This window comes from Triticum dicoccoides, chromosome 2A, assembly GCF_002162155.2.
Source record: "Triticum dicoccoides isolate Atlit2015 ecotype Zavitan chromosome 2A, WEW_v2.0, whole genome shotgun sequence".
In the NCBI taxonomy this organism is placed as follows: domain Eukaryota; kingdom Viridiplantae; phylum Streptophyta; class Magnoliopsida; order Poales; family Poaceae; genus Triticum; species Triticum dicoccoides.
The window spans coordinates 92,327,123-92,354,932 of NC_041382.1; the positions used below are offsets into that span (position 1 = coordinate 92,327,123).

Consider the following 27,810-nt stretch of genomic DNA (forward strand, 5'->3'; position numbering starts at 1 on the left):
CAAAAGAAACGCGATCGATAGAAGTCCAGTCTCTTCCTAACACCAACTGGAACCTCAAAGAACGATAGGAGAAACATAGGCATACTCGTGAGCACCGAATTAATCAGGATTAATCGGCCTTCGTATGACATGAGCTTACCCTTCCAACAACTCAATTTCTTCTCAAATCGGTCCTCGATGCACTTCCACTCTTTATTTGTCAGCCTACGATGGTGGATTGGAATACCCAGGTAAGAGAAGGGTAACTCTCCTAACTCGCACCCAAACAATTGCCTATAAGCCTCCTGTTCGTCTTTGGCTCTACCAAAACAGAACAGCTCGCTCTTATGAAAGTTAATTTTTAATCCGGTCAATTGTTCAAATAGGCATAACACAAGCTTCATATTTCTCGCCTTGGCCAAGTCATACTCCATAAAGATAATTGTATCATCAGCGTACTGAAGGATGGATACACCTCCATCAACGAGATGAGGTACCAATCCACCTACGTGACCATTTTCCTTAGCCCTTCCTATCAAAATTGCTAACATATCCACCACAATGTTAAACAGGATAGGGGACATCGGATCTCCTTGTCTTAGGCCTTTATGTGTCTGGAAGTAATGGTATGTCATCATTAACTTTAATTCCCACACTACCTTCCGTTTACAAACTATTAGCGCGCTCGGCAAGGGCAGGTTACACGACAAGTCGACAACGACCTACTACATGAACGCAAGAGCCTGGTGTGGATGAGGATTCAGGAGGCCGACAGTTCACTGAGTGGTGGAGGTTAGACGTACACAACATCTTTCCTATATAAAAGCTCCATGGATGTGGATGCTCTTATAAAACCTGGGTACCACGCTGCTTCCTAGGTCACAAGTCACAACTACACTAAACTCATTACACGATGGCAGTGAGTTTGACGCCAACACCGCCAATCCTCTTTAGCAACCCCTTCTTCTCATCTGCCATCGCAACCCGTGGCAACTACTCCTCTCGTCTTCCTCTCCAAGCATCTCCTCGCCCCTGCTTCCCCCATGTCCAAGCATCACCTGTGGCAGCGAAAGCTACACCATCCTCTAGTATTGAACAAGAAACAACAGATGTGGATTATGATGACGTTGCTCCCAAGATGTTGTCCAGCTATGGGCCCTCTTTGTGGGGTGACTACTTCCTCAACTACGAGCCAAAACCACTGCAGGCATACACTACCCCCACGTATACATATAATTTGCTTTCTTCCTCATCATTATGGTTTGGGACGAACATCACCAATCAAGATATTTGTTTCATTGCAATATTACAAGCTATTCTCTCAACTTAGAATTTTTTTGGCATTAATTTTTATATGCATATATGGTATATTAATAGACATAAAGTCCTAAAAATATAATATTCTCTGAGATCCATATTAATTGTCACTAATTTAGAACTTTGTACTAAATCAGCGACAATTAATATGGATTGAAGGGAGTATAAAAATATTAGTCATCACAAATGGCATACCTATTACTTTCAGGTATGTATTGTCCCTTTTGGTTTGACCTAGCTAATCAATGCATTCGTGCATGTGTGCAGAGGTCGGAGAAATGGATGAGTGCAAGGGCTGACAAATTAAAGGAGGACGTTGACATGTTGTTTAAGAGTTGCAACTGCATGGTGGAAAGAATAACCTTATTGGACACTGTCCAACATCTTGGAATAGATCATCACTTTAAGAAACATGTTGATACCACGTTAAGTCAAATTTTTGAGGGTGAATTCAATATCTCTAGCCTCCATCAGGTTGCCCTTCGGTTTCGCTTGCTTAGAGAGCATGGTCTTTGGGTGTCTTCAGGTGTGTATGGAGTATCTATTTATAAATAAATAAATACAAGGAACGAATATGAGTAGGGCGATTCAGTGCCCAGGCTCATCTACACCCGGTTAGAAAATAATTCATAAAAATTCAAAATAAATTCAAAAAAATCATTTTTTGTGCGGTAGACAATTTGATGCATGAGGGCCCACTCCAAATTTTAAGTCATTCGGACATCTGAGCAGCTCTCAGCAAAAAAGATAAATCAGGCCAAAACAGTACATGAACAATAAAAAAATTACAGACCCCTAATTTGTCTTTTTTGCTGAGAGCTCCTCAGATGTCCAAATGATTTAAAATTGGAGCGGACCTGACGCATCAAATTGTCTACCACACAAAAAAATTAGATTTTTTCTAGTATTTGTTTTGATTTTTTTCGTCAGCGCGGGTGCAGATGAGCTCGGGTGCAGAGATGGATTTTTGCACGAATATTCACAAATCATAGAACAATATTATTCTCCACTAGGGTAACACTGAGCTTTCATTACTAACTATAAAATGGCATGAGTTATTTGAACAATGTCTCGCCAACATTTGTCTTGCAGATGTTTTCGACAAATTTAAAAATGAAGATGGGAGCTTTAGGGAAGATATTACTAGTGACCCTAAGGGACTTTTATGTCTATACAACGCAGCTCATCTTCTCATTCATGCCGAGCCATCACTGGAACAAGCTATCTCTTTTTCAAGGCACCATCTTCAATTGATGAGGGACACTCTCAAGTCCCCTTTAGTTGAGCAAGTCAAACGTGCCCTTCACATGCCATTCTCAAGGACGTTTAAGAGGATGGAAACATTGCGTTATATCTCTGAGTATAAGCATGAGGAAGGACATAACCCAACTCTATTGGAGCTAGCAAAGCTGGATTTTAACCTTCTATAGCATGTCCACTTGAAGGAACTGAAATATCTCACTAAGTATGTCTTCGTCATACTCAATTACACAATGAAGATGGAATCAATATAAAATGTGCCCTTCACATGTTGTATCCTACACATATATAGTTTGGACATTGTCCATCATGTGGATTATTAGGGAAAAAATCTATTTTACCTGGACTAACCAAAGTATTGTAGGTGGTGGCGTGATCTTTACAGACATGTCGGGCTAAACTATGCTCGGGACCGCCTGGTCGAGGGTTACATTTGGTGCTATGCGATATACCATGAGAAAGATTTTGCGTTGTCCAGAATATTTCTTACGAAGCAGTTGATGCTTATTTCCCTGATGGATGACACGTATGATTCCCATGCCACCATAGAGGAATGTCGATTGCTAAATGCGGCCATACAAAGGTTTGTTAAATTTGGATTTGATTTACATCCATGTGTCAAGAACTAACATACAATCAGTTTCTATTTAATTTTTCATTGACGACATGTAGATGGGATGAGAGTGCCACTTCTCTTCTACCCAACTACCTTCAAAGATTCTATATTGAATTGTTGAGGATATTTAATGAACATAAGCGTGAAGTGGCCATTCGTGACACCTACCATGTTGCCTATGCCCGGAAAGTGGTACACCACCATGTGCCTTATATCATTACTATCATTCTATATACTGATGGCTTTCTATCTAATTTATTTTCTTCTATGTAGTTTCAAGATCTATCAGCTTATTATCTCCAAGAAGCTGAATGGTTACACCAGAATCACAAGCCAAGCTTCAAAGATCAAATGAGTTTATCTGCCATGTCCATAGGATCACCAACATTATGTATAGGTTTGATGGTTGGCATGGGTGATCTAGTGACGAGGGAATCATTTGAGTGGGCAGCTGGTTACCCTAATGTCACCATATCATGCGGGAAGATAGCATGTCTAATGGATGACATTGCTGCATTTAAAGTATACTCTTTCATCTTCTTATTTAGGCCAAACTATAAGCATCAACCACCACCGGGAATCAAGATAATGTATCTAATTACTATTATAATATAAATATGCAGGGCGGGAAGGCCAAGGGAGATATAACAACCTCTATAGAGTGTTACATGGTTGAGCATAGGGTCACAAGTGCGGTTGCCATTTCCAAGATCCTTTCACTGCTAGAAGATGACTGGAAAACTCTAAATCAAGCTCTCTTTCAACATCACGCACAACTCCCGATGGTGCGGAGGATTATTAACTTTGCTAATAGCATGCCATTATTCTATGCTGAGAAAGATGCATATACCTTCAATATCCATCTTAAGGATACCGTTGAGAGCCTTTTTGTTGAAACCATTCCCATGTAGGCTCTAATAGGTTGTGTGGCAGTTTATCTTCAGTAAAGATGCCACTGTGCACCATGACGTGTTAATTGGAGCTTGTGCATTGTCTTTATCCCTATAAATAAATATGATAAATAAGTTATTGCATTCATAATTTTTGGATGATATCAGATATAATTGTGTGTCTCTATGTTTTATACTTATCTTATTAATTATCATTGTACAAAAAGAACTCCATTTGCCGCAATGGAGTACTTTTTCTTTCCGGGGCATAAGTCCTTAAAGATCATAGATTTTAAGTGTGCCAATTTACATTATTATTTCTCAGAAAGGTGAGAATACCCTTTTATCTTGCTCGGCAACATTGTTTGCATCACATTACATGACATTTCTGTTAGGGAACGTAGTAATTTCAAAAAAAAAATCCTACGCACACGCAAGATCATGATGATGCATAGCAACGAGAGGGGAGAGTGTTGTCTACGTACCCTCGTAGACCGGCAACGGAAGTGTTGACACAACGTAGAGGAAGTAGTCGTACGTCTTCCCGATCCGACCGATCCAAGTACCGAACATACGGCACCTCCGAGTTCTGCACACGTTCAACTCGGTGACGTCCCTCGAACCCCGATCCAGCCGAGTGTTAAGGGAGAGTTTCGTCAGCACGACGGCGTGATGACGGTGATGATGTTCTACCGACGCAGGACTTCGCCTAAGCACCGCTACGATATGACCGAGGTGGAATATGGTGGAAGGGGGCACCGCACACGGCTAAGGAACGATCACGAAGATCAACTTGTGTGTCTTTGGGGTGCCCCCTGCCCCGTATATAAAGGAGTGGAGGAGGGGGAGGTCCGGCCCTCTCTATGGCGCGCCCTAGGGGAGTCCTACTCCCACCGGGAGTAGGATTCCCCCTTTCCTAGTAGAGCTAGGAGCCCTTCCAAGTAGTAGGAGTAGGAGGGAAGGAAAGGGAAGGGAAAAGGAGAAGGAAGGAAGGGGGCGCCCCCCTCCCTAGTCCAATTCGGACCAGCCCATGGGGAGGGGTGCGGCCACCCTTTGAGGCCTTTCTCTCCTTTCCCGTATGGCCCATTAAGGCCCAATACGAATTCCTGTAACTCCACGGTACTCCCGAAAATACCCGAATCACTCGGAACCTTTCCGATGTCCGAATATAGTCGTCCAATATATCGATCTTTACGTCTCGACCATTTCGAGACTCCTCGTCATGTCCCCGATCTCATCCGGGACTCCGAACTCCTTCGGTACATCAAAACACATAAACTCATAATATAACCGTCATCAAACTTTAAGCGTGCGGACCCTACGGGTTCGAGAACTATGTAGACATGACCGAGACACGTCTCCGGTCAATAACCGATAGCGGAACCTGGATGCTCATATTGGCTCCTACATATTCTACGAAGATCTTTATCGGTCAAACCGCATAACAACATACATTGTTCCCTTTGTCATCGGTATGTTACTTGCCCGAGATTCGATCGTCGATATCTCAATACCTAGTTCAATATCGTTACCAGCAAGTCCCTTTACTCATTCCGTAATACATCATCCCGCAACTAACTCATTAGTTGCAATGCTTGCAAGGCTTATAGTGATGTGCATTACCGAGTGGGCCCAGAGATATCTCTCCGACAACCGGAGTGACAAATCCTAATCTCGAAATACGCCAACCCAATAAGTACCTTCGGAGACACCTGTAGAGCACCTTTATAATCACCCAGTTACATTGTGACGTTTGGTAGCACACAAAGTGTTTCTCCGGTAAACAGGAGTTGCATAATCTCATAGTCATAGGAACATGTATAAGTCATGAAGAAAGCAATAGCAATAAACTAAACGATCAAGTGCTATGCTAACGGAATGGGTCAAGTCAATCACATCATTCTCCTAATGATGTGATCCCGTTAATCAAATGACAACTCTTTGTCTATGGCTAGGAAACATGACCATCTTTGATCAACGAGCTAGTCAAGTAGAGGCATACTAGTGACACTCTGTTTGTCTATGTATTCACACATGTATCATGTTTCCGGTTAATACAATTCTAGCATGAATAATAAACATTTATCATGATATAAGGAAATAAATAATAACTTTATTATTGCCTCTACAGCATATTTCCTTCAGTCTCCCACTTGCACTAGAGTCAATAATCTAGTTCACATCGCCATGTGATTTAACACCAATAGTTCACATCACCATATGATTAACTGTTGGAGAACATAGTAATTTAAAAAAAATTCCTACGCACACGCAAGATCATGGTGATGCATAGCAATGAGAGGGGAGAGTGTTGTCTACGTACCCTCATAGACTGAAGCGGAAGCGTTGACGCTACGTAGAGGAAGTAGTCGTACGTCTTCCCGGTCCAACCGATCCAAGCACCGTTACTCTGGCACCTCCGAGTTCTTGACACACGTATAGCTCGATGACGTACCCCGGGCTCCGATCCAGCAAAGCTTTGGGGAGGAGTTTCATCAGCACGACGTCGTGGTGACGATCTTGATGTTTAACCATCGCAGGGCTTCGCCTAAGCACCGCTATAATATGATCGAGGTGTAATATTGTGGAGGGGGGCACCGCACACGGCTAAGGAACGATCACGAAGATCAACTTGTGTGTCCTAGGGTGCCCCCTACCCCCGTATATAAAGGAGCCAAGGGGAGGGGGCGGCCGGCCAAGGAGAGGCGCGCCAGGGGGGAGTCCTACTCCTACCGGGAGTAGGACTCCCTTCTTTCCTAGTTGGAGAAGGAGAAGGGGGGAAAGAGGAGGAAGAGGGGAAGGAAAGGGGGGGCGCCGCCCCCCTTCCCTTGTCCTATTCGGACTAGGAAGGGGAGGGGCGCGCGGCCACCTCCTGCCTCCTTCTCTCTTCTCCCTCAAGGCCCATGTAGGCCCAATAACCCTCAGGGGGGTTCCGGTAACCCCCGGTACTCCGGTAAAATGCCGATTTCACCCGGAACGATTTCGATGTCCAAATATAGGCTTCCAATATATCGATCTTTATGTCTCGACCATTTCGAGACTCCTCGTCATGTCCGTGATCACATCCGGGACTCCGAACAACCTTCGGTACATCAAAATACATAAACTCATAATGAAACTGTCATCGTAACTTTAAGCGTGCGGACCCTACGGTTCGAGAACAATGTAGACATGACTGAGACACATCTCCGGTCAATAACCAATAGCGGGACCTGGATGCCCATATTGGCTCCTACATATTCTACGAAGATCTTTATCGGTCAGACCGCATAACTACATACGTTGTTCCCTTTGTCATCGGTATGTTACTTGCCCGAGATTCGATCGTCGGTATCCAATACCTAGTTCAATCTCGTTACCGGCAAGTCTCTTTACTCGTTCTGTAATACATCATCTCGCAACTAACTCATTAGCTGCAATGCTTGCAAGGCTTAAGTGATGTGTATTACCGAGAGGGCCCAGAGATACCTCTCCGACGATCGGAGTGACAAATCCTAATCTCGAAATACGTCAACCCAACATGTACCTTTGGAGACACCTGTAGAGCACCTTTATAATCACCCAGTTAGGTTGTGACGTTTGGTAGCACACAAAGTGTTCCTCCGGCACACGGGAGTTACATAATCTCATAGTCATAGGAACATGTATAAGTCATGAAGAAAGCAAAAGCAACATACTAAACGATCGGGTGCTAAGCTAATGGAATGGGTCATGTCAATCAGATTATTCAACTAATGATGTGATCCCGTTAATCAAATGACAACTCTTTGTCCATGGTTAGGAAACATAACCATCTTTGATTAACGAGCTAGTCATGTAGAGGCATACTAGTGACACTCTATTTGTCTATATATTCACACATGCATTATGTTTCCGGTTAATACAATTCTAGCATGAATAATAAACCTTTATCATGATATAAGGAAATAAATAATAACTTTATTATTGCCTCTAGGGCATATTTCCTTCAGTCTCCCACTTGCACTAGAGTCAATAATCTAGATTACACAGTAATGATTCTAACACCCATGGAGCTTTGGTGCTGATCATGTTTTGCTCGTGGAAGAGGCTTAGTCAATGGGTCTGCTACATTCAGCTCCGTATGTATCTTGCAAATCTCTATGTCTCCCACCTGGACTAGATCCCGGATAGAATTGAAGCGTCTTTTGATGTGTTTGGTTCTCTTGTGAAATCTGGATTCCTTTGCCAAGGCAATTGCACTAGTATTGTCACAAAAGATTTTCATTGGACCCGATGCACTAGGTATGACACCTAGATCGGATATGAACTCCTTCATCCAGACTCCTTCGTTTGCTGCTTCCAAAGTAGCTATGTACTCCGCTTCACATGTAGATCCCGCCATGACGCTTTGTTTAGAACTGCACCAACTGACAGCTCCACCGTTTAATGTAAACACGTCTCCGGTTTGCGATTTAGAATCGTCCGGATCAGTGTCAAAGCTTGCATCAACGTAACCGTTTACGATGAGCTCTTTGTCACCTCCATATATGAGAAACATATCCTCAGTCCTTTTCAGGTATTTCAGGATGTTCTTGACCGTTGTCCAGTGATCCACTCCTGGATTACTTTGGTACCTCCCTGCTAAACTTATAGCAAGGCACACATCAGGTCTGGTACACAGCATTGCATACATGATAGAGCCTATGGCTGAAGCATAGGGAACATCTTTCATTTTCTCTCTATCTTCTGCAGTGGTCGGGCATTGAGTCTGACTCAACTTCACACCTTGTAACACAGGCAAGAACCCTTTCTTTGCTTGATCCATTTTGAACTTCTTCAAAATCTTTTCAAGGTATGTGCTTTGTGAAAGTCCAATTAAGCGTCTTGATCTATCTCTATAGATCTTTATTCCTAATATGTAAGTAGCTTCACCGAGGTCTTTCATTGAAAAACTCTTATTCAAGTATCCCTTTATGCCATCCACAAATTCTATATCATTTCCAATCAGTAATATGTCATCCACATATAATATCAGAAATGCTACAGAGCTCCCACTCACTTTCTTGTAAATACAGACTTCTCCGAAAGTCTGTATAAAACCAAATGCTTTGATCACACTATCAAAGCGTTTATTCCAACTCCGAGAGGCTTGCACCAGTCCATAAATGGATCGCTGGAGTTTGCACACTTTGTTAGCTCCCTTTGGATCGACAAAACCTTCCGGTTGCATCATATACAACTCTTCTTCCAGAAATCCATTCAGGAATGCAGTTTTGACATCCATCTGCCAAATTTCATAATCATAAAATGCGGCAATTGCTAACATGATTCGGACAGACTTAAGCATCGCTACGGGTGAGAAGGTCTCATCGTAGTCAACCCCTTGAACTTGTCGAAAACCTTTTGCGACAAGTCGAGCTTTGTAGACAGTAATATTACCGTCGGCGTCAGTCTTCTTCTTGAAGATCCATTTATTCTCAATTGCTTGCCGATCATCGGGAAAGTCAACCAAAGTCCATACTTTGTTCTCATACATGGATCTCATCTCAGATTTCATGGCTTCAAGCCACTTTGCGGAATCTGGGCTCACCATCGCTTCTTCATAGTTTGTAGGTTCATCATGATCTAGTAGCATGATTTCCAGAACAGGATTACCGTACCACTCTGGTGCGGATCTTACTCTGGTTGATCTACGAGGCTCAGTAGTAACTTGATCTGAAATTTCATGATCATCATCATTAAATTCCTCACTAATTGGTGTAGGTGTCGCAGAAACCGGTTTCTGTGATGAACTACTTTCCAATAAGGGAGCAGGTACAGTTACTTCATCAAGTTCTACTTTCCTCCCACTCACTTCTTTCGAGAGAAACTCCTTCTCTAGAAAGGATCCATTCTTAGCAACGAATATCTTGCCTTCGGATCTGTGATAGAAGGTGTACCCAACAGTCTCCTTTGGGTATCCTATGAAGACACATTTCTTCGATTTTGGTTCGAGCTTATCAGGTTGAAGCTTTTTCACATAAGCATCGCAGCCCAAAACTTTAAGAAACGACAACTTTGGTTTCTTGCCAAACCATAGTTCATAAGGTGTCATCTCAACGGATTTTGATGGTGCCCTATTTAACGTGAATGCGGCCGTCTCTAAAGCATAACCCCAAAACGATAGCGGTAAATCAGTAAAAGACATCATGGATCGCACCATATCTAGTAAAGTACGATTATGACGTTCGGACACACCATTACGCTGTGGTGTTCCGGGTGGCGTGAGTTGCGAAACTATTCCGCATTGCTTCAAATGTACACCAAACTCGTAACTCAAATATTCTCCTCCACGATCAGATCGTAGAAACTTTATTTTCTTGTTACGATGATTTTCAACTTCACTCTGAAATTCTTTGAACTTTTCAAATGTTTCGGACTTATGTTTCATTAAGTAGATATACCCATATCTGCTTAAGTCATCTGTGAAGGTGAGAAAATAACGATATCCGCCACGAGCCTCAATATTCATCGGACCACATACATCTGTATGTATGATTTCCAACAAATCTGTTGCTCTCTCCATAGTACCGAAGAACGGTGTTTTAGTCATCTTGCCCATGAGGCACAGTTCGCAAGTACCAAGTGATTCATAATCAAGTGATTCCAAAAGTCCATCAGTATGGAGTTTCTTCATGCGCTTTACACCGATATGACCTAAACGGCAGTGCCACAAATAAGTTGCACTATCATTATCAACTCTGCATCTTTTGGCTTCAACATTATGAATATGTGTATCACTACTATCGAGATTCATCAAAAATAGACCACTCTTCAAGGGTGCATGACCATAAAAGATATTACTCATATAAATAGAACAACCATTATTCTCTGATTTAAATGAATAACTGTCTCGCATCAAACAAGATCCAGATATAATGTTCATGCTCAACGCTGGCACCAAATAACAATTATTTAGGTCTAATACTAATCCCGAAGGTAGATGTAGAGGTAGCGTGCCGACCGCGATCACATCGACTTTGGAACCATTTCCCACGCACATCGTCACCTCATCCTTTGCCAGTGTTCTCTTAATCCGTAGTCCCTGTTTCGAGTTGCAAATATTAGCAACAGAACCAATATCAAATACCCAGGTGCTACTGCGAGCTCTAGTAAGGTACACATCAATAACATGTATATCACATATACCTTTGTTCACCTTGCCATCCTTCTTATCCGCCAAATACTTGGGGCAGTTCCGCTTCTAGTGACCAGTCTGCTTGCAGTAGAAGCACTCAGTTTCAGGCTTAGGTCCAGACTTGGGTTTCTTATCTTGAGCAGCAACTTGCTTGTTGTTCTTCTTGAAGTTCCCTTTCTTCTTCCCTTTGCCCTTTTTCTTGAAACTAGTGGTCTTGTTGACCATCAACACTTGATGCTCCTTTTTGTTGGAAATATGCCCTAGAGGCAATAATAAAAGCATTATTATTATATTTCCTTGTTCATGATAATTGTCTTTATTCATGCTATAATTGTGTTATCCGGAAATCGTAATACATGTGTGAATAACAGACATCAACATGTCCCTAGTGAGCCTCTAGTTGACTAGCTCGTTGATCAACAGATAGTCATGGTTTCCTGACTATGGACACTGGATGTCATTGATAACGAGATCACATCATTAGGAGAATGATGTGATGGACAAGACCCAATCCTAAACATAGCACAAGATCGTATAGTTCGTTTGCTAGAGTTTTCCAATGTCAAGTATCTTTTCCTTAGACCATGAGATCGTGTAACTCCCGGATACCGTAGGAGTGCTTTGGGTATGCCAAACGTCACAACGTAACTGGGTGACTATAAAGGTAGACTACGGATATCTCCGAAAGTGTCTGTTGGGTGACATGGATCAAGACTGGGATTTGTCACTCCGTATGACGGAGAGGTATCACTGGGCCCACTCGGTAATGCATCATCATAATGAGCTCAGAGTGACCAAGTGTCTGGTCACGGGATCATGCATTACGGTACGAGTAAAGTGACTTGCCGGTAACGAGATTGAACGAGGTATTGGGATACCGACGATCGAATCTCGGGCAAGTAACATATCGATAGACAAAGGGAATAGCGTACGGGGTTGATAGAATCCTCGACATCATGGTTCATCCGATGAGATCATCGTGGAGCATGTGGGAGCCAACATGGGTATCCAGATCCCGCTGTTGGTTATTGACCAGAGAGTCGTCTCGGTCATGTCTGCTTGTCTCCCGAACCCGTAGGGTCTACACACTTAAGGTTCGGTTACGCTAGGGTTGTAGGGATATGTATATGCAGTAACCCGAATGTTGTTCGGAGTCCCGTATGAGATCCCGGACGTCACGAGGAGTTCCGGAATGGTCCGGAGGTAAAGATTTATATATGGGAAGTCCTGTTTCGGGCATCGGGACAAGTTTCGGGGTTATCGGTATTGTACCGGGACCACCGGAGGGGTCCCGGGGGCCCACCGGGTGGGGCCACCCATCCCCGGGGGCCACATGGGCTGTAGGGGGTGCGCCTTGGCCTGCTTGGGCCAAGGGCACCAGCCCCACAAGGCCCATGCGCCTAGGGTTTCCAAGGGGGAGGAGTCCTACTAGTGGACACAAGGACACGTTCCGCACCAGAGTGGTACGGCAACCCTGTCTTGGAAATCATGTTGTTAGACAACGGTGAACCTTCGAACTATGAAGAAGCGATGGCGGGCCCGGATTCCGACAAATGGCTAGAAGCCATGAAATCCGAGATAGGATCCATGTATGAAAACGAAGTATGGACTTTGACTGACTTGCCCGTTGAACGGCGAGCCATAGAAAATAAATGGATCTTTAAGAAGAAGACAGACGCGGATGGTAATGTGACCATCTATAAAGCTCGGCTTGTCGCTAAGGGTTATCGACAAGTTCAAGGGGTTGACTACGATGAGACTTTCTCACCGGTAGCGAAGCTGAAGTCCGTCCGAATCATGTTAGCAATTGCCGCATTCTATGATTACGAAATATGGCAAATGGACGTCAAAACGGCATTCCTTAATGGTTTCCTTAAGGAAGAATTGTATATGATACAGCCGGAAGGTTTTGTCGATCCTAAGAATGCTGACAAAGTGTGCAAGCTCCAACGCTCGATTTATGGGCTGGTGCAAGCATCTCGGAGTTGGAACATTCGCTTTGATGAGATGATCAAAGCGTTTGGGTTTACACAGACTTATGGAGAAGCATGCGTTTACAAGAAAGTGAGTGGGAGCTCTGTAGCATTTCTCATATTATATGTAGATGACATACTTTTGATGGGAAATGATATAGAACTCTTGGACAGCATCAAGGCCTACTTGAATAAAAGTTTTTCAATGAAGGACCTTGGAGAAGCTGCTTATATATTAGGCATCAAAATCTATAGAGATAGATCAAGACGCCTCATAGGTCTTTCACAAAGCACATACCTTGATAAGATATTGAAGAAGTTCAATATGGATCAATCCAAGAAGGGGTTCTTGCCTGTGTTGCAAGGTATGAAATTGAGCTCAGCTCAATGTCCGACCACGGCAGAAGATATAGAAGAGATGAGCGTCATCCCCTATGCCTCAGCCATAGGTTCTATTATGTATGCCATGCTGTGTACCAGACCTGATGTAAACCTTGCCGTAAGTTTGGTAGGAAGGTACCAAAGTAATCCCGGCAAGGAACACTGGACAGCGGTCAAGAATATCCTGAAGTACCTGAAAAGGACTAAGGAAATGTTTCTCGTTTATGGAGGTGACGAAGAGGTCGTCGTAAAGGGTTACGTCGATGCTAGCTTCGACACAGATCTGGATGACTCTAAGTCACAAACCGGATACGTGTATATTTTGAATGGTGGGGCAGTGAGCTGGTGCAGTTGCAAGCAAAGCGTCGTGGCGGGATCTACATGTGAAGCGGAGTACATGGCAGCCTCGGAGGCAGCACATGAAGCAATATGGGTGAAGGAGTTCATCACCGACCTAGGAGTCATACCCAATGCGTCGGTGCCGATCAAGCTCTTCTGTGACAACACTGGAGCTATTGCACTTGCCAAGGAGCCCAGGTTTCACAAGAAGACAAGGCACATCAAGCGTCGCTTCAACTCCATTCGTGAAAATGTTCAAGATGGAGACATAGAGATTTGTAAAGTACATACGGACCTGAATGTAGCAGATCCGTTGACTAAACCTCTCCCTAGAGAAAAACATGATCAACACCAGAATTCCATGGGTGTTCGATTCATCACAATGTAACTAGATTATTGACTCTAGTGCAAGTGGGAGACTGTTGGAAATATGCCCTAGAGGCAATAATAAAAGCATTATTATTATATTTCCTTGTTCATGATAATTGTCTTTATTCATGCTATAATTGTGTTATCCGGAAATCGTAATACATGTGTGAATAACAGACACCAACGTGTCCCTAGTGAGCCTCTAGTTGACTAGCTCGTTGATCAACAGATAGTCATGGTTTCCTGACTATGGACACTGGATGTCATTGATAATGAGATCACATCATTAGGAGAATGATGTGATGGACAAGACCCAATCCTAAACATAGCACAAGATCGTATAGTTCGTTTGCTAGAGTTTTGCAATGTCAAAGTATCTTTTCCTTAGACCATGAGATCGTGTAACTCCCGGATACCGTAGGAGTGCTTTGGGTATGCCAAACGTCACAACGTAACTGGGTGACTATAAAGGTAGACTACGGGTATCTCCGAAAGTGTCTGTTGGGTGACATGGATCAAGACTGGGATTTGTCACTCCGTATGACGGAGAGGTATCACTGGGCCCACTCGGTAATGCATCATCATAATGAGCTCAAAGTGACCAAGTGTCTGGTCACGGGATCATGCATTACGGTACGAGTAAAGTGACTTGCCAGTAACGAGATTGAACGAGGTATTGGGATACCGACGATCGAATCTCGGGCAAGTAACATATCGATAGACAAAGGGAATAGCGTACGGGGTTGATAGAATCCTCGACATCGTGGTTCATCCGATGAGATCATCGTGGAGCATGTGGGAGCCAACATGGGTATCCAGATCCCGCTGTTGGTTATTGACCGGAGAGTCGTCTCGGTCATGTCTGCTTGTCTCCCGAACCCGTAGGGTCTACACACTTAAGGTTCAGTTACGCTAGGGTTGTAGGGATATGTATATGCAGTAACCCGAATGTTGTTCGGAGTCCCGGATGAGATCCCGGACGTCACGAGGAGTTCCGGAATGGTCCGGAGGTAAAGATTTATATATGGGAAGTCCTGTTTCGGGCATCGGGACAAGTTTCGGGGTTATCGGTATTGTACCGGGACCACCGGAAGGGTCCCGGGGGTCCACCGGGTGGGTCCACCTGTCCCGGGGGGCCACATGGGCTGTAGGGGGTGCGCCTTGTCCTAATGGGCCAAGGGCACCAGCCCCACATAGGCCCATGCGCCTAGGGTTTAAGGGGAAAAGAGTCCTAGGAGGGGAAGGCACCTCCTAGGTGCCTTGGGGGGGAGGGAAACCCCCCTTGGCCGTCGCACCCCCTAGGAGATTGGATCTCCTAGGGCCGGCCACCCCCCTTGGCCCTCCTATATATAGTGGGGGAGAGGAGGGACTTCATACCTGAACGCCTTGGCCTTTGGTTGCCTCCTTCTCCCTCCCCAACACCTCCTCCACCTCCATAGTGCTTAGCGAAGCTCTGCCGGAGTACTGCAGCTCCATCAACACCACGCCGTCGTGCTGCTGCTGGTGCCATCTCCCTCAACCTCTCCTCCCTCCCTTGCTGGATCAAGAAGGAGGAGACGTGGCTGTTCCGTACGTGTGTTGAACGCGGAGGTGCCGTCCGTTCGGCGCTGGTCATCGGTGATTTGGATCACGTCGAGTACGACTACATCATCACCGTTCTTTTGAACGCTTCCTCTTGCGATCTACAAAGGTATGTAAATGCATCTAATCACTCGTTGCTAGATGAACTCCTAGATGATCTTGGTGAAACGAGTAGGAAAATTTTTGTTTTCTGCAACGTTCCCCAACAGTGGCATCATGAGCTAGGTCTATGCGTAGTTCTTCTTGCGCGAGTAGAACACAATTTGTTGTGGGCGTAGATTTGTCAACTCTCTTGCCGTTACTAGTCCTTTCTTGCTTCAGCGGTATTGTGGGATGAAGCGGCCCGGACCAACCTTACACGTACGCTTACGTGAGACCGGTTCCACCGACTAACATGCACTAGATGCATAAGGTGGCTGGCGGGTGTCTGTCTCTCCTACTTTTGTTGGAGCGGAATCGATGAACAGGGTCCTTATGAAGGGTAAATATAAGTTGACAAATCACGTTGTGGCTTTAACGTAGGTAAGAAAACGTTCTTGCTAGAACCCTAATTCAGCCACGTAAAACTTGCAACAACAATTAGAGGACGTCTAACTTGTTTTTGCAGCAAGTGGTTTGTGATATGATATGGCCAAAGTTGTGATGAATGATGAATGATCTATATGTGATGTATGAGATGTTCATGCTATTGTAATAGGATTCACGACTTGCATGTCGATGAGTATGACAACCGGCAGGAGCCATAGGAGTTGTCTTTATTCTTTTATATGACCTGCGTGTCATCAAGAAACGCCATGTAAATTACTTTACTTTATTGCTAAACGCGTTAGCCATAGTAGTAGAAGTAATAGTTGGCGAGCAACTTCATGGAGACACGATGATGGAGATCATGATGATGGAGATCATGGTATCAAGCCGGTGACAAGATGATCATGGAGCCCCAAGATGGAGATCAAAGGAGCTATGTGATATTGGCCATACCATGTCACGTTTATTATTTGATTGCATGTGATGTTTATCATGTTTTGCATCTTGTTTACTTAGAACGACGGTAGTAAATAAGATGATCCCTCACAATAAATTCAAGAAGTGTTCCCCCTAACTGTGCACCGTTGCGACAGTTCGCTGTTTCAAAACACCACGTGATGATCGGGTGTTTTATTCAGACGTTCACATACAACGGGTGTAAGACAGATTTACACATGCAAACACTTAGGTTGACTTGACGAGCCTAGCATGTACAGACATGGCCTCGGAATACAGAAGACCGAAAGGTCGAGCATGAGTCGTATAGAAGATACGATCAACATGAAGATGTTCACCGATGTTGACTAGTCCGTCTCACGTGATGATCGGACACGGTCTAGTTTAACTCGGATCATGTAATACTTAGATGACTAGAGGGATGTCTAATCTAAGTGGGAGTTCACTAATAATTTGATTAGTTGAACTTAATTATCATGAACTTAGTCTAAAATCTTTGCAATATGTCTTGTAGATCAAATGGCCAACGTAGTCCTCAACTTCAACGCGTTCCTAGAGAAAACTAAGCTGAAAGACGATGGCAGCAACTATACAGACTGGGTCCGGAACCTGAGGATCATCCTCATAGCTGCCAAGAAAGATTATGTCCTACAAGCACCGCTTGGTGACGCACCCGTTCTCCCTGCAGAACAAGATGTTATGAACGCTTGGCAGGCACGTTTCGATGACTACTCCCTCGTTCAGTGCGGCATGCTTTACAGCCTAGAGCCGGGGCTCCAAAAGCGTTTTGAGAGACATGGAGCATATGAGATGTTCGAAGAGCTGAAAATGGTTTTCCAAGCTCATGCCCGGGTCGAGAGATATGAAGTCTCCGACAAATTCTTCAGCTATAAGATGGAGGAAAACAGTTCTGTCAGTGAGCACATACTCACTATGTCTGGGTTGCATAACCGCTTGACTCAGCTGGGAGTTAATCTCCCGGATGATGCGGTCATTGACAGAATCCTCCAGTCGCTTCCACCAAGCTACAAGAGCTTTGTGATGAACTTCAATATGCAGGGGATGGAAAAGACCATTCCTGAAGTATCTGCTATGCTGAAATCAGCGGAGGTAGAAGTCAGGAAGGAACATCAAGTGTTGATGGTCAATAAAACCACTAAGTTCAAGAAAGGCAAGGGTAAAAAGAACTTCAAGAAGGACGGCAAGGAGGTTGCCGCGCCCGGCAAGCAAGCTGCCGGGAAGAAGCCAAAGAATGGACCCAAGCCCGAGACTGAGTGCTTTTATTGCAAGGGAAGCGGTCACTGGAAGAGGAACTGCCCTAAGTACTTAGCGGATAAGAAGGCCGGCAAAACAAAAGGTATATGTGATATACATGTAATTGATGTGTACCTTACTAGTGCCCGTAGTGGCTCCTGGGTATTTGATACCGGTGCAGTTGCTCACATTTGTAACTCAAAGCAGGGGCTGCGGAATAAGCGGAAACTGGCAAAGGACGAGGTGACGATGCGCGTCGGGAATGGTTCCAAGGTCAATGTGATCGCCGTCGGCACGCTACCTCTGCATCTCCCTTCGGGATTAGTTTTAAACCTTAATAATTGTTATTTAGTGCCAGCTTTGAGCATGAACATTGTATCGGGATCTCGTTTAATTCGAGATGGCTACTCTTTTAAATCTGAGAATAATGGTTGTTCCATTTTTATGAGAGATATGTTTTATGGTCATGCTCCTATGGTGAATGGTTTATTATTTATGAATCTCGAACGTGATGCTACACATGTTCATAATGTGAGTACCAAAAGAAGTAAGGTTGATAATGATAGTCCCACATACTTGTGGCACTGCCGCCTTGGTCACATAGGTGTCAAACGCATGAAGAAGCTCCATGCTGATGGACTTTTAGAGTCTCTTGATTATGAATCATTTGACACGTGCGAACCATGCCTTATGGGTAAAATGACCAAGACTCCGTTCTCAGGAACAATGGAGCGAGCAACCGACTTATTGGAAATCATACATACTGATGTGTGCGGTCCGATGAGTGTTGAGGCTCGCGGTGGCTATCGTTATGTTCTCACTCTCACTGATGATTTAAGTAGATATGGGTATATCTACTTAATGAAACACAAGTCTGAAACCTTTGAAAAGTTCAAGGAATTTCAGAGTGAGGTTGAAAATCAACGTGACAGGAAAATCAAGTTTCTACGATCAGATCGTGGAGGAGAATACTTGAGTCACGAGTTTGGGGCACACTTAAGAAAATGTGGAATAGTTTCACAACTCACGCCGCCTGGAACACCTCAGCGTAATGGTGTGTCCGAACGTCGTAATCGCACTCTGTTGGATATGGTGCGATCTATGATGTCTCTTACCGATTTACCGCTTTCTTTTTGGGGCTATGCTTTAGAGACTGCCGCATTCACTTTAAATAGGGCTCCGTCGAAATCCGTTGAGACGACACCGTATGAATTATGGTTTGGGAAGAAACCTAAGCTGTCGTTTCTAAAAGTTTGGGGATGCGATGCTTATGTCAAGAAACTTCAACCTGAAAAGCTCGAACCCAAGTCGGAAAAATGCGTCTTCATAGGATACCCAAAAGAAACTATTGGGTACACCTTCTACCTCAGATCCGAAGGCAAAATCTTTGTTGCCAAGAATGGGTCCTTTCTGGAGAAAGAGTTTCTCTCGAAAGAAGTAAGTGGGAGGAAAGTAGAGCTTGATGAAGTATTACCTCTTGAGCCGGAAAATGGCGCAACTCAAGAAAATGTTCCTGAGGTGCCTACACCGACTGGAGAGGAAATTAATGACAATGATCGAGATACTTCTGATCAAGCCCCTACTGAAATTCGAAGGTCCACAAGGACACGTTCCGCACCAGAGTGGTACGGCAACCCTGTCTTGGAAATCATGCTGTTAGACAACGGTGAACCTTCGAACTATGAAGAAGCGATGGCGAGCCCGGATTCCGACAAATGGCTGGAAGCCATGAAATCCGAGATAGGATCCATGTATGAAAACAAAGTATGGACTTTGACTGACTTCCCGTTGAGCGGCGAGCCATAGAAAATAAATGGATCTTTAAGAGGAAGACAGACGCGGATGGTAATGTGACCATCTATAAAGCTCGGCTTGTCGCTAAGGGTTATCGACAAGTTCAAGGGGTTGACTACGATGAGACTTTCTCACTGGTAGCGAAGCTGAAGTCCGTCCGAATCATGTTAGCAATTGCCGCATTCTATGATTACGAAATATGGCAAATGGACGTCAAAACGGCATTCCTTAATGGTTTCCTTAAGGAAGAATTGTATATGATGCAGCCGGAAGGTTTTGTCGATCCTAAGAATGCTGACAAAGTATGCAAGCTCCAACGCTCGATTTATGGGCTGGTGCAAGCATCTCGGAGTTGGAACATTCGCTTTGATGAGATGATCAAAGCGTTTGGGTTTACACAGACTTATGGAGAAGCCTGCGTTTACAAGAAAGTGAGTGGGAGCTCTGTAGCATTTCTCATATTATATGTAGATGACATACTTTTGATGGGAAATGATATAGAACTCTTGGACAGCATCAAGGCCTACTTGAATAAAAGTTTTTCAATGAAGGACCTTGGAGAAGCTGCTTATATATTAGGCATCAAAATCTATAGAGATAGATCGAGACGCCTCATAGGTCTTTCACAAAGCACATACCTTGATAAGATATTGAAGAAGTTCAATATGGATCAATCCAAGAAGGGGTTCTTGCCTGTGTTGCAAGGTATGAAACTGAGCTCAGCTCAATGTCCGACCACGGCAGAAGATATAGAAGAGATGAGCGTCATCCCCTATGCCTCAGCCATAGGTTCTATTATGTATGCCATGCTGTGTACCAGACCTGATGTAAACCTTGCCGTAAGTTTGGTAGGAAGGTACCAAAGTAATCCCGGCAAGGAACACTGGACAGCGGTCAAGAATATCCTGAAGTACCTGAAAAGGACTAAGGAAATGTTTCTCGTTTATGGAGGTGACGAAGAGCTCGTCGTAAAGGGTTACGTCGACGCTAGCTTCGACACAGATCTGGATGACTCTAAGTCACAAACCGGATACGTGTATATTTTGAATGGTGGGGCAGTAAGCTGGTGCAGTTGCAAGCAAAGCGTCGTGGCGGGATCTACATGTGAAGCGGAGTACATGGCAGCCTCGGAGGCAGCACATGAAGCAATATGGGTGAAGGAGTTCATCACCGACCTAGGAGTCATACCCAATGCGTCGGGGCCGATCAAGCTCTTCTGTGACAACACTGGAGCTATTGCACTTGCCAAGGAGCCCAGGTTTCACAAGAAGACAAGGCACATCAAGCATCGCTTCAACTCCATTCGTGAAAATGTTCAAGATGGAGACATAGAGATTTGTAAAGTACATACAGACCTGAATGTAGCAGATCCGTTGACTAAACCTCTCCCTAGAGCAAAACATGATCAACACCAGAATTCCATGGGTGTTCGATTCATCACAATGTAACTAGATTATTGACTCTAGTGCAAGTGGGAGACTGTTGGAAATATGCCCTAGAGGCAATAATAAAAGCATTATTATTATATTTCCTTGTTCATGATAATTGTCTTTATTCATGCTATAATTGTGTTATCCGGAAATCGTAATACATGTGTGAATAACAGACATCAACATGTCCCTAGTGAGCCTCTAGTTGACTAGCTCGTTGATCAACAGATAGTCATGGTTTCCTGACTATGGACACTGGATGTCATTGATAACGAGATCACATCATTAGGAGAATGATGTGATGGACAAGACCCAATCCTAAACATAGCACAAGATCGTATAGTTCGTTTGCTAGAGTTTTCCAATGTCAAGTATCTTTTCCTTAGACCATGAGATCGTGTAACTCCTGGATACCGTAGGAGTGCTTTGGGTATGCCAAACGTCACAACGTAACTGGGTGACTATAAAGGTAGACTACGGGCATCTCCGAAAGTGTCTGTTGGGTGACATGGATCAAGACTGGGATTTGTCACTCCGTATGACGGAGAGGTATCACTGGGCCCACTCGGTAATGCATCATCATAATGAGCTCAGAGTGACCAAGTGTCTGGTCACGGGATCATGCATTACGGTACGAGTAAAGTGACTTGCCGGTAACGAGATTGAACGAGGTATTGGGATACCGACGATCGAATCTCGGGCAAGTAACATATCGATAGACAAAGGGAATAGCGTACGGGGTTGATAGAATCCTCGACATCGTGGTTCATCCGATGAGATCATCGTGGAGCATGTGGGAGCCAACATGAGTATCCAGATCCCGCTGTTGGTTATTGACCGGAGAGTCGTCTCGGTCATGTCTGCTTGTCTCCCGAACCCGTAGGGTCTACACACTTAAGGTTCAGTTACGCTAGGGTTGTAGGGATATGTATATGCAGTAACCCGAATGTTGTTCGGAGTCCCGGATGAGATCCCGGACGTCACGAGGAGTTCCGGAATGGTCCGGAGGTAAAGATTTATATATGGGAAGTCCTGTTTCGGGCATCGGGACAAGTTTCGGGGTTATCGGTATTGTACCGGGACCACCGGAAGGGTCCCGGGGGTCCACCGGGTGGGTCCACCTGTCCCGGGGGGCCACATGGGCTGTAGGGGGTGCGCCTTGGCCTAATGGGCCAAGGGCACCAGCCCCACATAGGCCCATGCGCCTAGGGTTTAAGGGGAAAAGAGTCCTAGGAGGGGAAGGCACCTCCTAGGTGCCTTGGGGGGGAGGGAAACCCCCCTTGGCCGTCGCACCCCCTAGGAGATTGGATCTCCTAGGGCCGGCCACCCCCCCTTGGCCCTCCTATATATAGTGGGGGAGAGGAGGGACTTCATACCTGAACGCCTTGGCCTTTGGTTGCCTCCTTCTCCCTCCCCAACACCTCCTCCACCTCCATAGTGCTTAGCGAAGCTCTGCCGGAGTACTGCAGCTCCATCAACACCACGCCGTCGTGCTGCTGCTGGTGCCATCTCCCTCAACCTCTCCTCCCTCCCTTGCTGGATCAAGAAGGAGGAGACGTGGCTGTTCCGTACGTGTGTTGAACGCGGAGGTGCCGTCCGTTCGGCGCTGGTCATCGGTGATTTGGATCACGTCGAGTACGACTACATCATCACCGTTCTTTTGAACGCTTCCGCTTGCGATCTACAAAGGTATGTAGATGCATCTAATCACTCGTTGCTAGATGAACTCCTAGATGATCTTGGTGAAACGAGTAGGAAAATTTTTGTTTTCTGCAACGTTCCCCAACACTTTTTGATTTCTACCTCCGCAGCTTTCAGCATTGCGAAGAGCTCGGGAATAGTCTTATTCATCCCTTGCATATTATAGTTCATCATGAAGCTCTTGTAGCTTGGTGGCAGTGATTTGAGAATTCTATCAATGACGCAATCATCTGGAAGATTAACTCCCATCTAAATCAAGTGATTATTATACCCAGACATTTTGAGTATATGCTCACTGACCGAACTGTTCTCCTCCATCTTGCAGCTATAGAACTTATTGGAGACTTCATATCTCTCAATCCGGGCATTTGCTTGAAATATTAACTTCAACTCCTGGAACATCTCATATGCTCCATGACGTTCAAAACGTCGTTGAAGTCCCGATTCTAAGCCGTAAAGCATGGCACACTGAACTATCGAGTAGTCATCAGCTTTGCTCTGCCAAACGTTCATAACATCTGGTGTTGCTCCAGCAGCAGGCCTGGCACCCAGCGGTGCTTCCAGGACGTAATTCTTTTGTGCAGCAATGAGGATAATCCTCAAGTTACGGACCCAGTCCGTGTAATTGCTACCATTATCTTTCAACTTTGCTTTCTCAAGGAACGCATTAAAATTTAACGGAACAACAGCACGGGCCATCTATCTACAATCAAACATACATAAGCAAGATACTATCAGGTACTAAGTTCATGATAAATTTAAGTTCAATTAATCATATTACTTAAGAACTCCCACTTAGATAGACATCCCTCTAATCCTCTAAGTGATCACGTGATCCAAATCAACTAAACCATAACCGATCATCACGTGAAATGGATTAGTTTTCAATGGTGAACATCATTATGTTGATCATATCTACTATATGATTCACGCTCGACCTTTCGGTCTCCGTGTTCCGAGGCCATATCTGCATATGCTAGGCTCGTCAAGTTTAACCTGAGTATTCTACGTGTGCAAAACTGGCTTGCACCCGTTGTAGATGGACGTAGAGCTTATCACACCCGATCATCACGTGGTGTCTGGGCACGACGAACTTTGGTAATGGTGCATACTCAGGGAGAACACTTCTTGATAATTTAGTGAGAGATCATCTTATAATGCTACCGTCAATCAAAGCAAGATAAGATGCATAAAAGATAAACATCACATGCAATCAATATAAGTGATATGATATGGCCATCATCATCTTGTGCTTGTGATCTCCATCTCCGAAGCACCGTCATGATCACCATCGTCACCGGCGCGACACCTTGATCTCCATCGTAGCATCGTTGTCGTCTCGCCAATCTTATGCTTCTACGACTATCGCTACCGCTTAGTGATAAAGTAAAGCATTACAGGGCGATTGCATTGCATACAATAAAGCGACAACCATATGGCTCCTGCCAGTTGCCGATAACTCAGTTACAAAACATGATCATCTCATACAATAAAATTTAGCATCATGTCTTGACCATATCACATCACAACATGCCCTGCAAAAACAAGTTAGACGTCCTCTACTTTGTTTGTTGCAAGTTTTACGTGGCTGCTACGGGCTTAAGCAAGAACCAATCTTACCTACGCATCAAAACCACAACGATAGTTTGTCAAGTTGATGCCGTTTTAACCTTCGCAAGGACCGGGCGTAGCCACACTCGGTTCAACTAAAGTTGGAGACACTGACACCCGCCAGCCACCTGTGTGCAAAGCACGACGGTAGAACCAGTCTCGCGTAAGCGTACGCGTAATGTCGGTCCGGGCCGCTTCATCCAACAATACCGCCGAACCAAAGTATGACATGCTGGTAGGCAGTATGACTTATATCGCCCACAACTCACTTGTGTTCTACTCGTGCATATAACATCAAACCATAAAACCTAGGCTCGGATACCACTGTTGGAGAACGTAGTAATTTCAAAAAAATTCCTACGCATACGCAAGATCATGGTGATGCATAGCAACGAGAGGGGAGAGTGTTGTCTACGTACCCTCGTAAACTGAAGCGGAAGCGTTGACGCAACATAGAGGAAGTAGTCGTACGTCTTCCCGGTCCAACCGATCCAAGCACCGTTACTCCGGCACCTCCGAGTTCTTGACACACATACAACTCGATGACGCACCCCGGGCTCCGATCCAGCAAAGCTTCGGGGAGGAGTTTCGTCAGCACGACGGCGTGGTGACGATCTTGATGTTTAACCGTCGCAGGGCTTCGCCTAAGCACCGCTACAATATGATCGAGGTGTGATATCGTGGAGGGGGGCACCGCACACGGCTAAGGAACGATCACGAAGATCAACTTGTGTGTCCTAGGGTGCCCCCTGCCCCCGTATATAAAGGAGCCAAGGGGAGGGGCGGCTGGCCAAAGAGAGGCACGCCAGGGGGGAGTCCTACTCCTACCGGGAGTAGGACTCCCTTCTTTCCTAGTTGAAGAAGGAGAAGGGGGGAAAGAGGAGGAAGAGGGGAAGGAAAGGGGGGGCGCCGCCCCCCTTCCCTTGTCCTATTTGGACTAGGAAGGGGAGGGGCGCGCGGCCACCTCCTGCCTCCTTCTCTCTTCTCCCTCAAGGCCCATGTAGGCCCAATAACCCCCCGGGGGGGTTCCGGTAACCCCCAGTACTCCGGTAAAATGCCGATTTCACCCGGAACGATTTCGATGTCCAAATATAGGCTTCCAATATATCGATCTTTATGTCTCGACCATTTCGAGACTCCTCGTCATGTCCGTGATCACATCCGGGACTCTGAACAACCTTCGGTACATCAAAATATATAAACTCATAATGAAACTGTCATCGTAACTTTAAGCGTGCGGACCCTACGGTTCGAGAACAATGTAGACATGACCGAGACACGTCTCCGGTCAATAACCAATAGCGGGACCTGGATGCCCATATTGGCTCCTACATATTCTACGAAGATCTTTATCGGTCAGACCGCATAACTACATACGTTGTTCCCTTTGTCATCGGTATGTTACTTGCCCGAGATTTGATCGTCGGTATCCAATACCTAGTTCAATCTCGTTACCGGCAAGTCTCTTTACTCGTTTCGTAATACATCATCTCGCAACTAACTCATTAGCTGCAATGCTTGCAAGGCTTAAGTGATGTGTATTACTGAGAGGGCCCAGAGATACCTCTCCGACGATCGGAGTGACAAATCCTAATCTCGAAATACGTCAACCCAACATGTACCTTTGGAGACACCTGTAGAGCACCTTTATAATCACCCAGTTAGGTTGTGAAGTTTGGTAGCACACAAAGTGTTCCTCTGGCACACGGGAGTTACATAATCTCATAGTCATAGGAACATGTATAAGTCATGAAGAAAGCAATAGCAACATACTAAACGATCGGGTGCTAAGCTAATGGAATGGGTCATGTCAATCAGATTATTCAACTAATGATGTGATCCCGTTAATCAAATGACAACTCTTTGTCCATGGTTAGGAAACATAACCATCTTTGATTAACGAGCTAGTCAAGTAGAGGCATACTAGTGACACTCTGTTTGTCTATATATTCACACATGTATTATGTTTCCGGTTAATACAATTCTAGCATGAATAATAAACCTTTATCATGATATAAGGAAATAAATAATAACTTTATTATTGCCTCTAGGGCATATTTCTTTCATTAACACCCATAGTTCACGTCGTCATGTGACCAACACCCAAAGGGTTTACTATAGTCAATAATCTAGTTCACATCTCTATGTGATTAACAACCAAAGAGTACTAAGGTGTGATCATGTTTTGCTTGTGAGAGAAGTTTAGTCAACGGGTCTGCCACATTCAGATCCGTAAGTATTTTGCAAATTTCTATGTCAATGCTCTGCACGGAGCTATTCTAGCTAATTGCTCACACTTTCAATATGTATCCAGATTGAGATTTAGAGTCATCTGGACCAGTGTCAAAATTTGCATCGACGTAACCCTTTACGACGAACCTTTTTGTCACCTCCATAATCGAGAAACATATCCTTATTCCACTAAGGATAATTTTGACCAATGTACAGTGATCTACTCCTAGATCAATATTGTACTCCCTTGCCAAACTCAGGGCAGGGTATACAATAGGTCTAGTACACAACATGGCATACTTTATAGAACCTATGGCTAAGGCATAGGGAATGACTTTCATTCTCTCTCTATCTTCTGCCATGGTCGGGTTTTGAGTCTTACTCAACTTCACACCTTGTAACACAGGCAAGAACTTCTTTGTCTATTCCATTTTGAACTACTTCAAAATCTTGTCAAGGTATGTACTCATTGAAAAACTTATCAAGCATCATGATCTATCTCTATAGATCTTGATGCTCAATATGTAAGCAGCTTCACCGAGGTCTTTCTTTGAAAAACTCCTTTCAAACATTCCTTTATGCTTTGCAGAATAATTCTACATTATCTCCGATCAACAATATGTCATTCACGTATACTTATCAGAAATGTTGTAGTACTCCCACTCACGTTCTTATAAATGCAGGCTTCACCGCAAGTCTGTATAAAACTATATGCTTTGATCAACTTATCAAAGCATATATTCCAACTCCGAGATGCTTGCACCAGTCCATAGATGGATCGCTGGAGCTTGCATATTTTGTTAGTACCTTTAGGATTGACAAAACCTTATGGTTGCATCATATACAACTCTTCTTTAATAAATCCATTAAGGAATGCAGTTTTGTTTATGCATTTGCCAGATTTCATAAAATGCGGCAATTGCTAACATGATTCGGACAGACTTAAGCATAGATACGAGTG

At 44.5% G+C, this 27,810-nt stretch overlaps 1 protein-coding gene across 1 annotated transcript; it reads left to right on the top strand.

The window, feature by feature from the left end:
* Positions 1–892: 892 nt before the first annotated feature.
* Positions 893–4,083, top strand: LOC119359071 (tau-cadinol synthase-like). The gene is made up of 6 exons (XM_037625411.1): positions 893–1,203; positions 2,227–2,310; positions 2,942–3,139; positions 3,229–3,364; positions 3,446–3,694; positions 3,796–4,083. The coding sequence occupies exons 1-6, from the start codon at positions 893–895 to the stop codon at positions 4,081–4,083; spliced, it is 1,266 nt and encodes a 421-aa protein (XP_037481308.1).
* Positions 4,084–27,810: the final 23,727 nt, after the last annotated feature.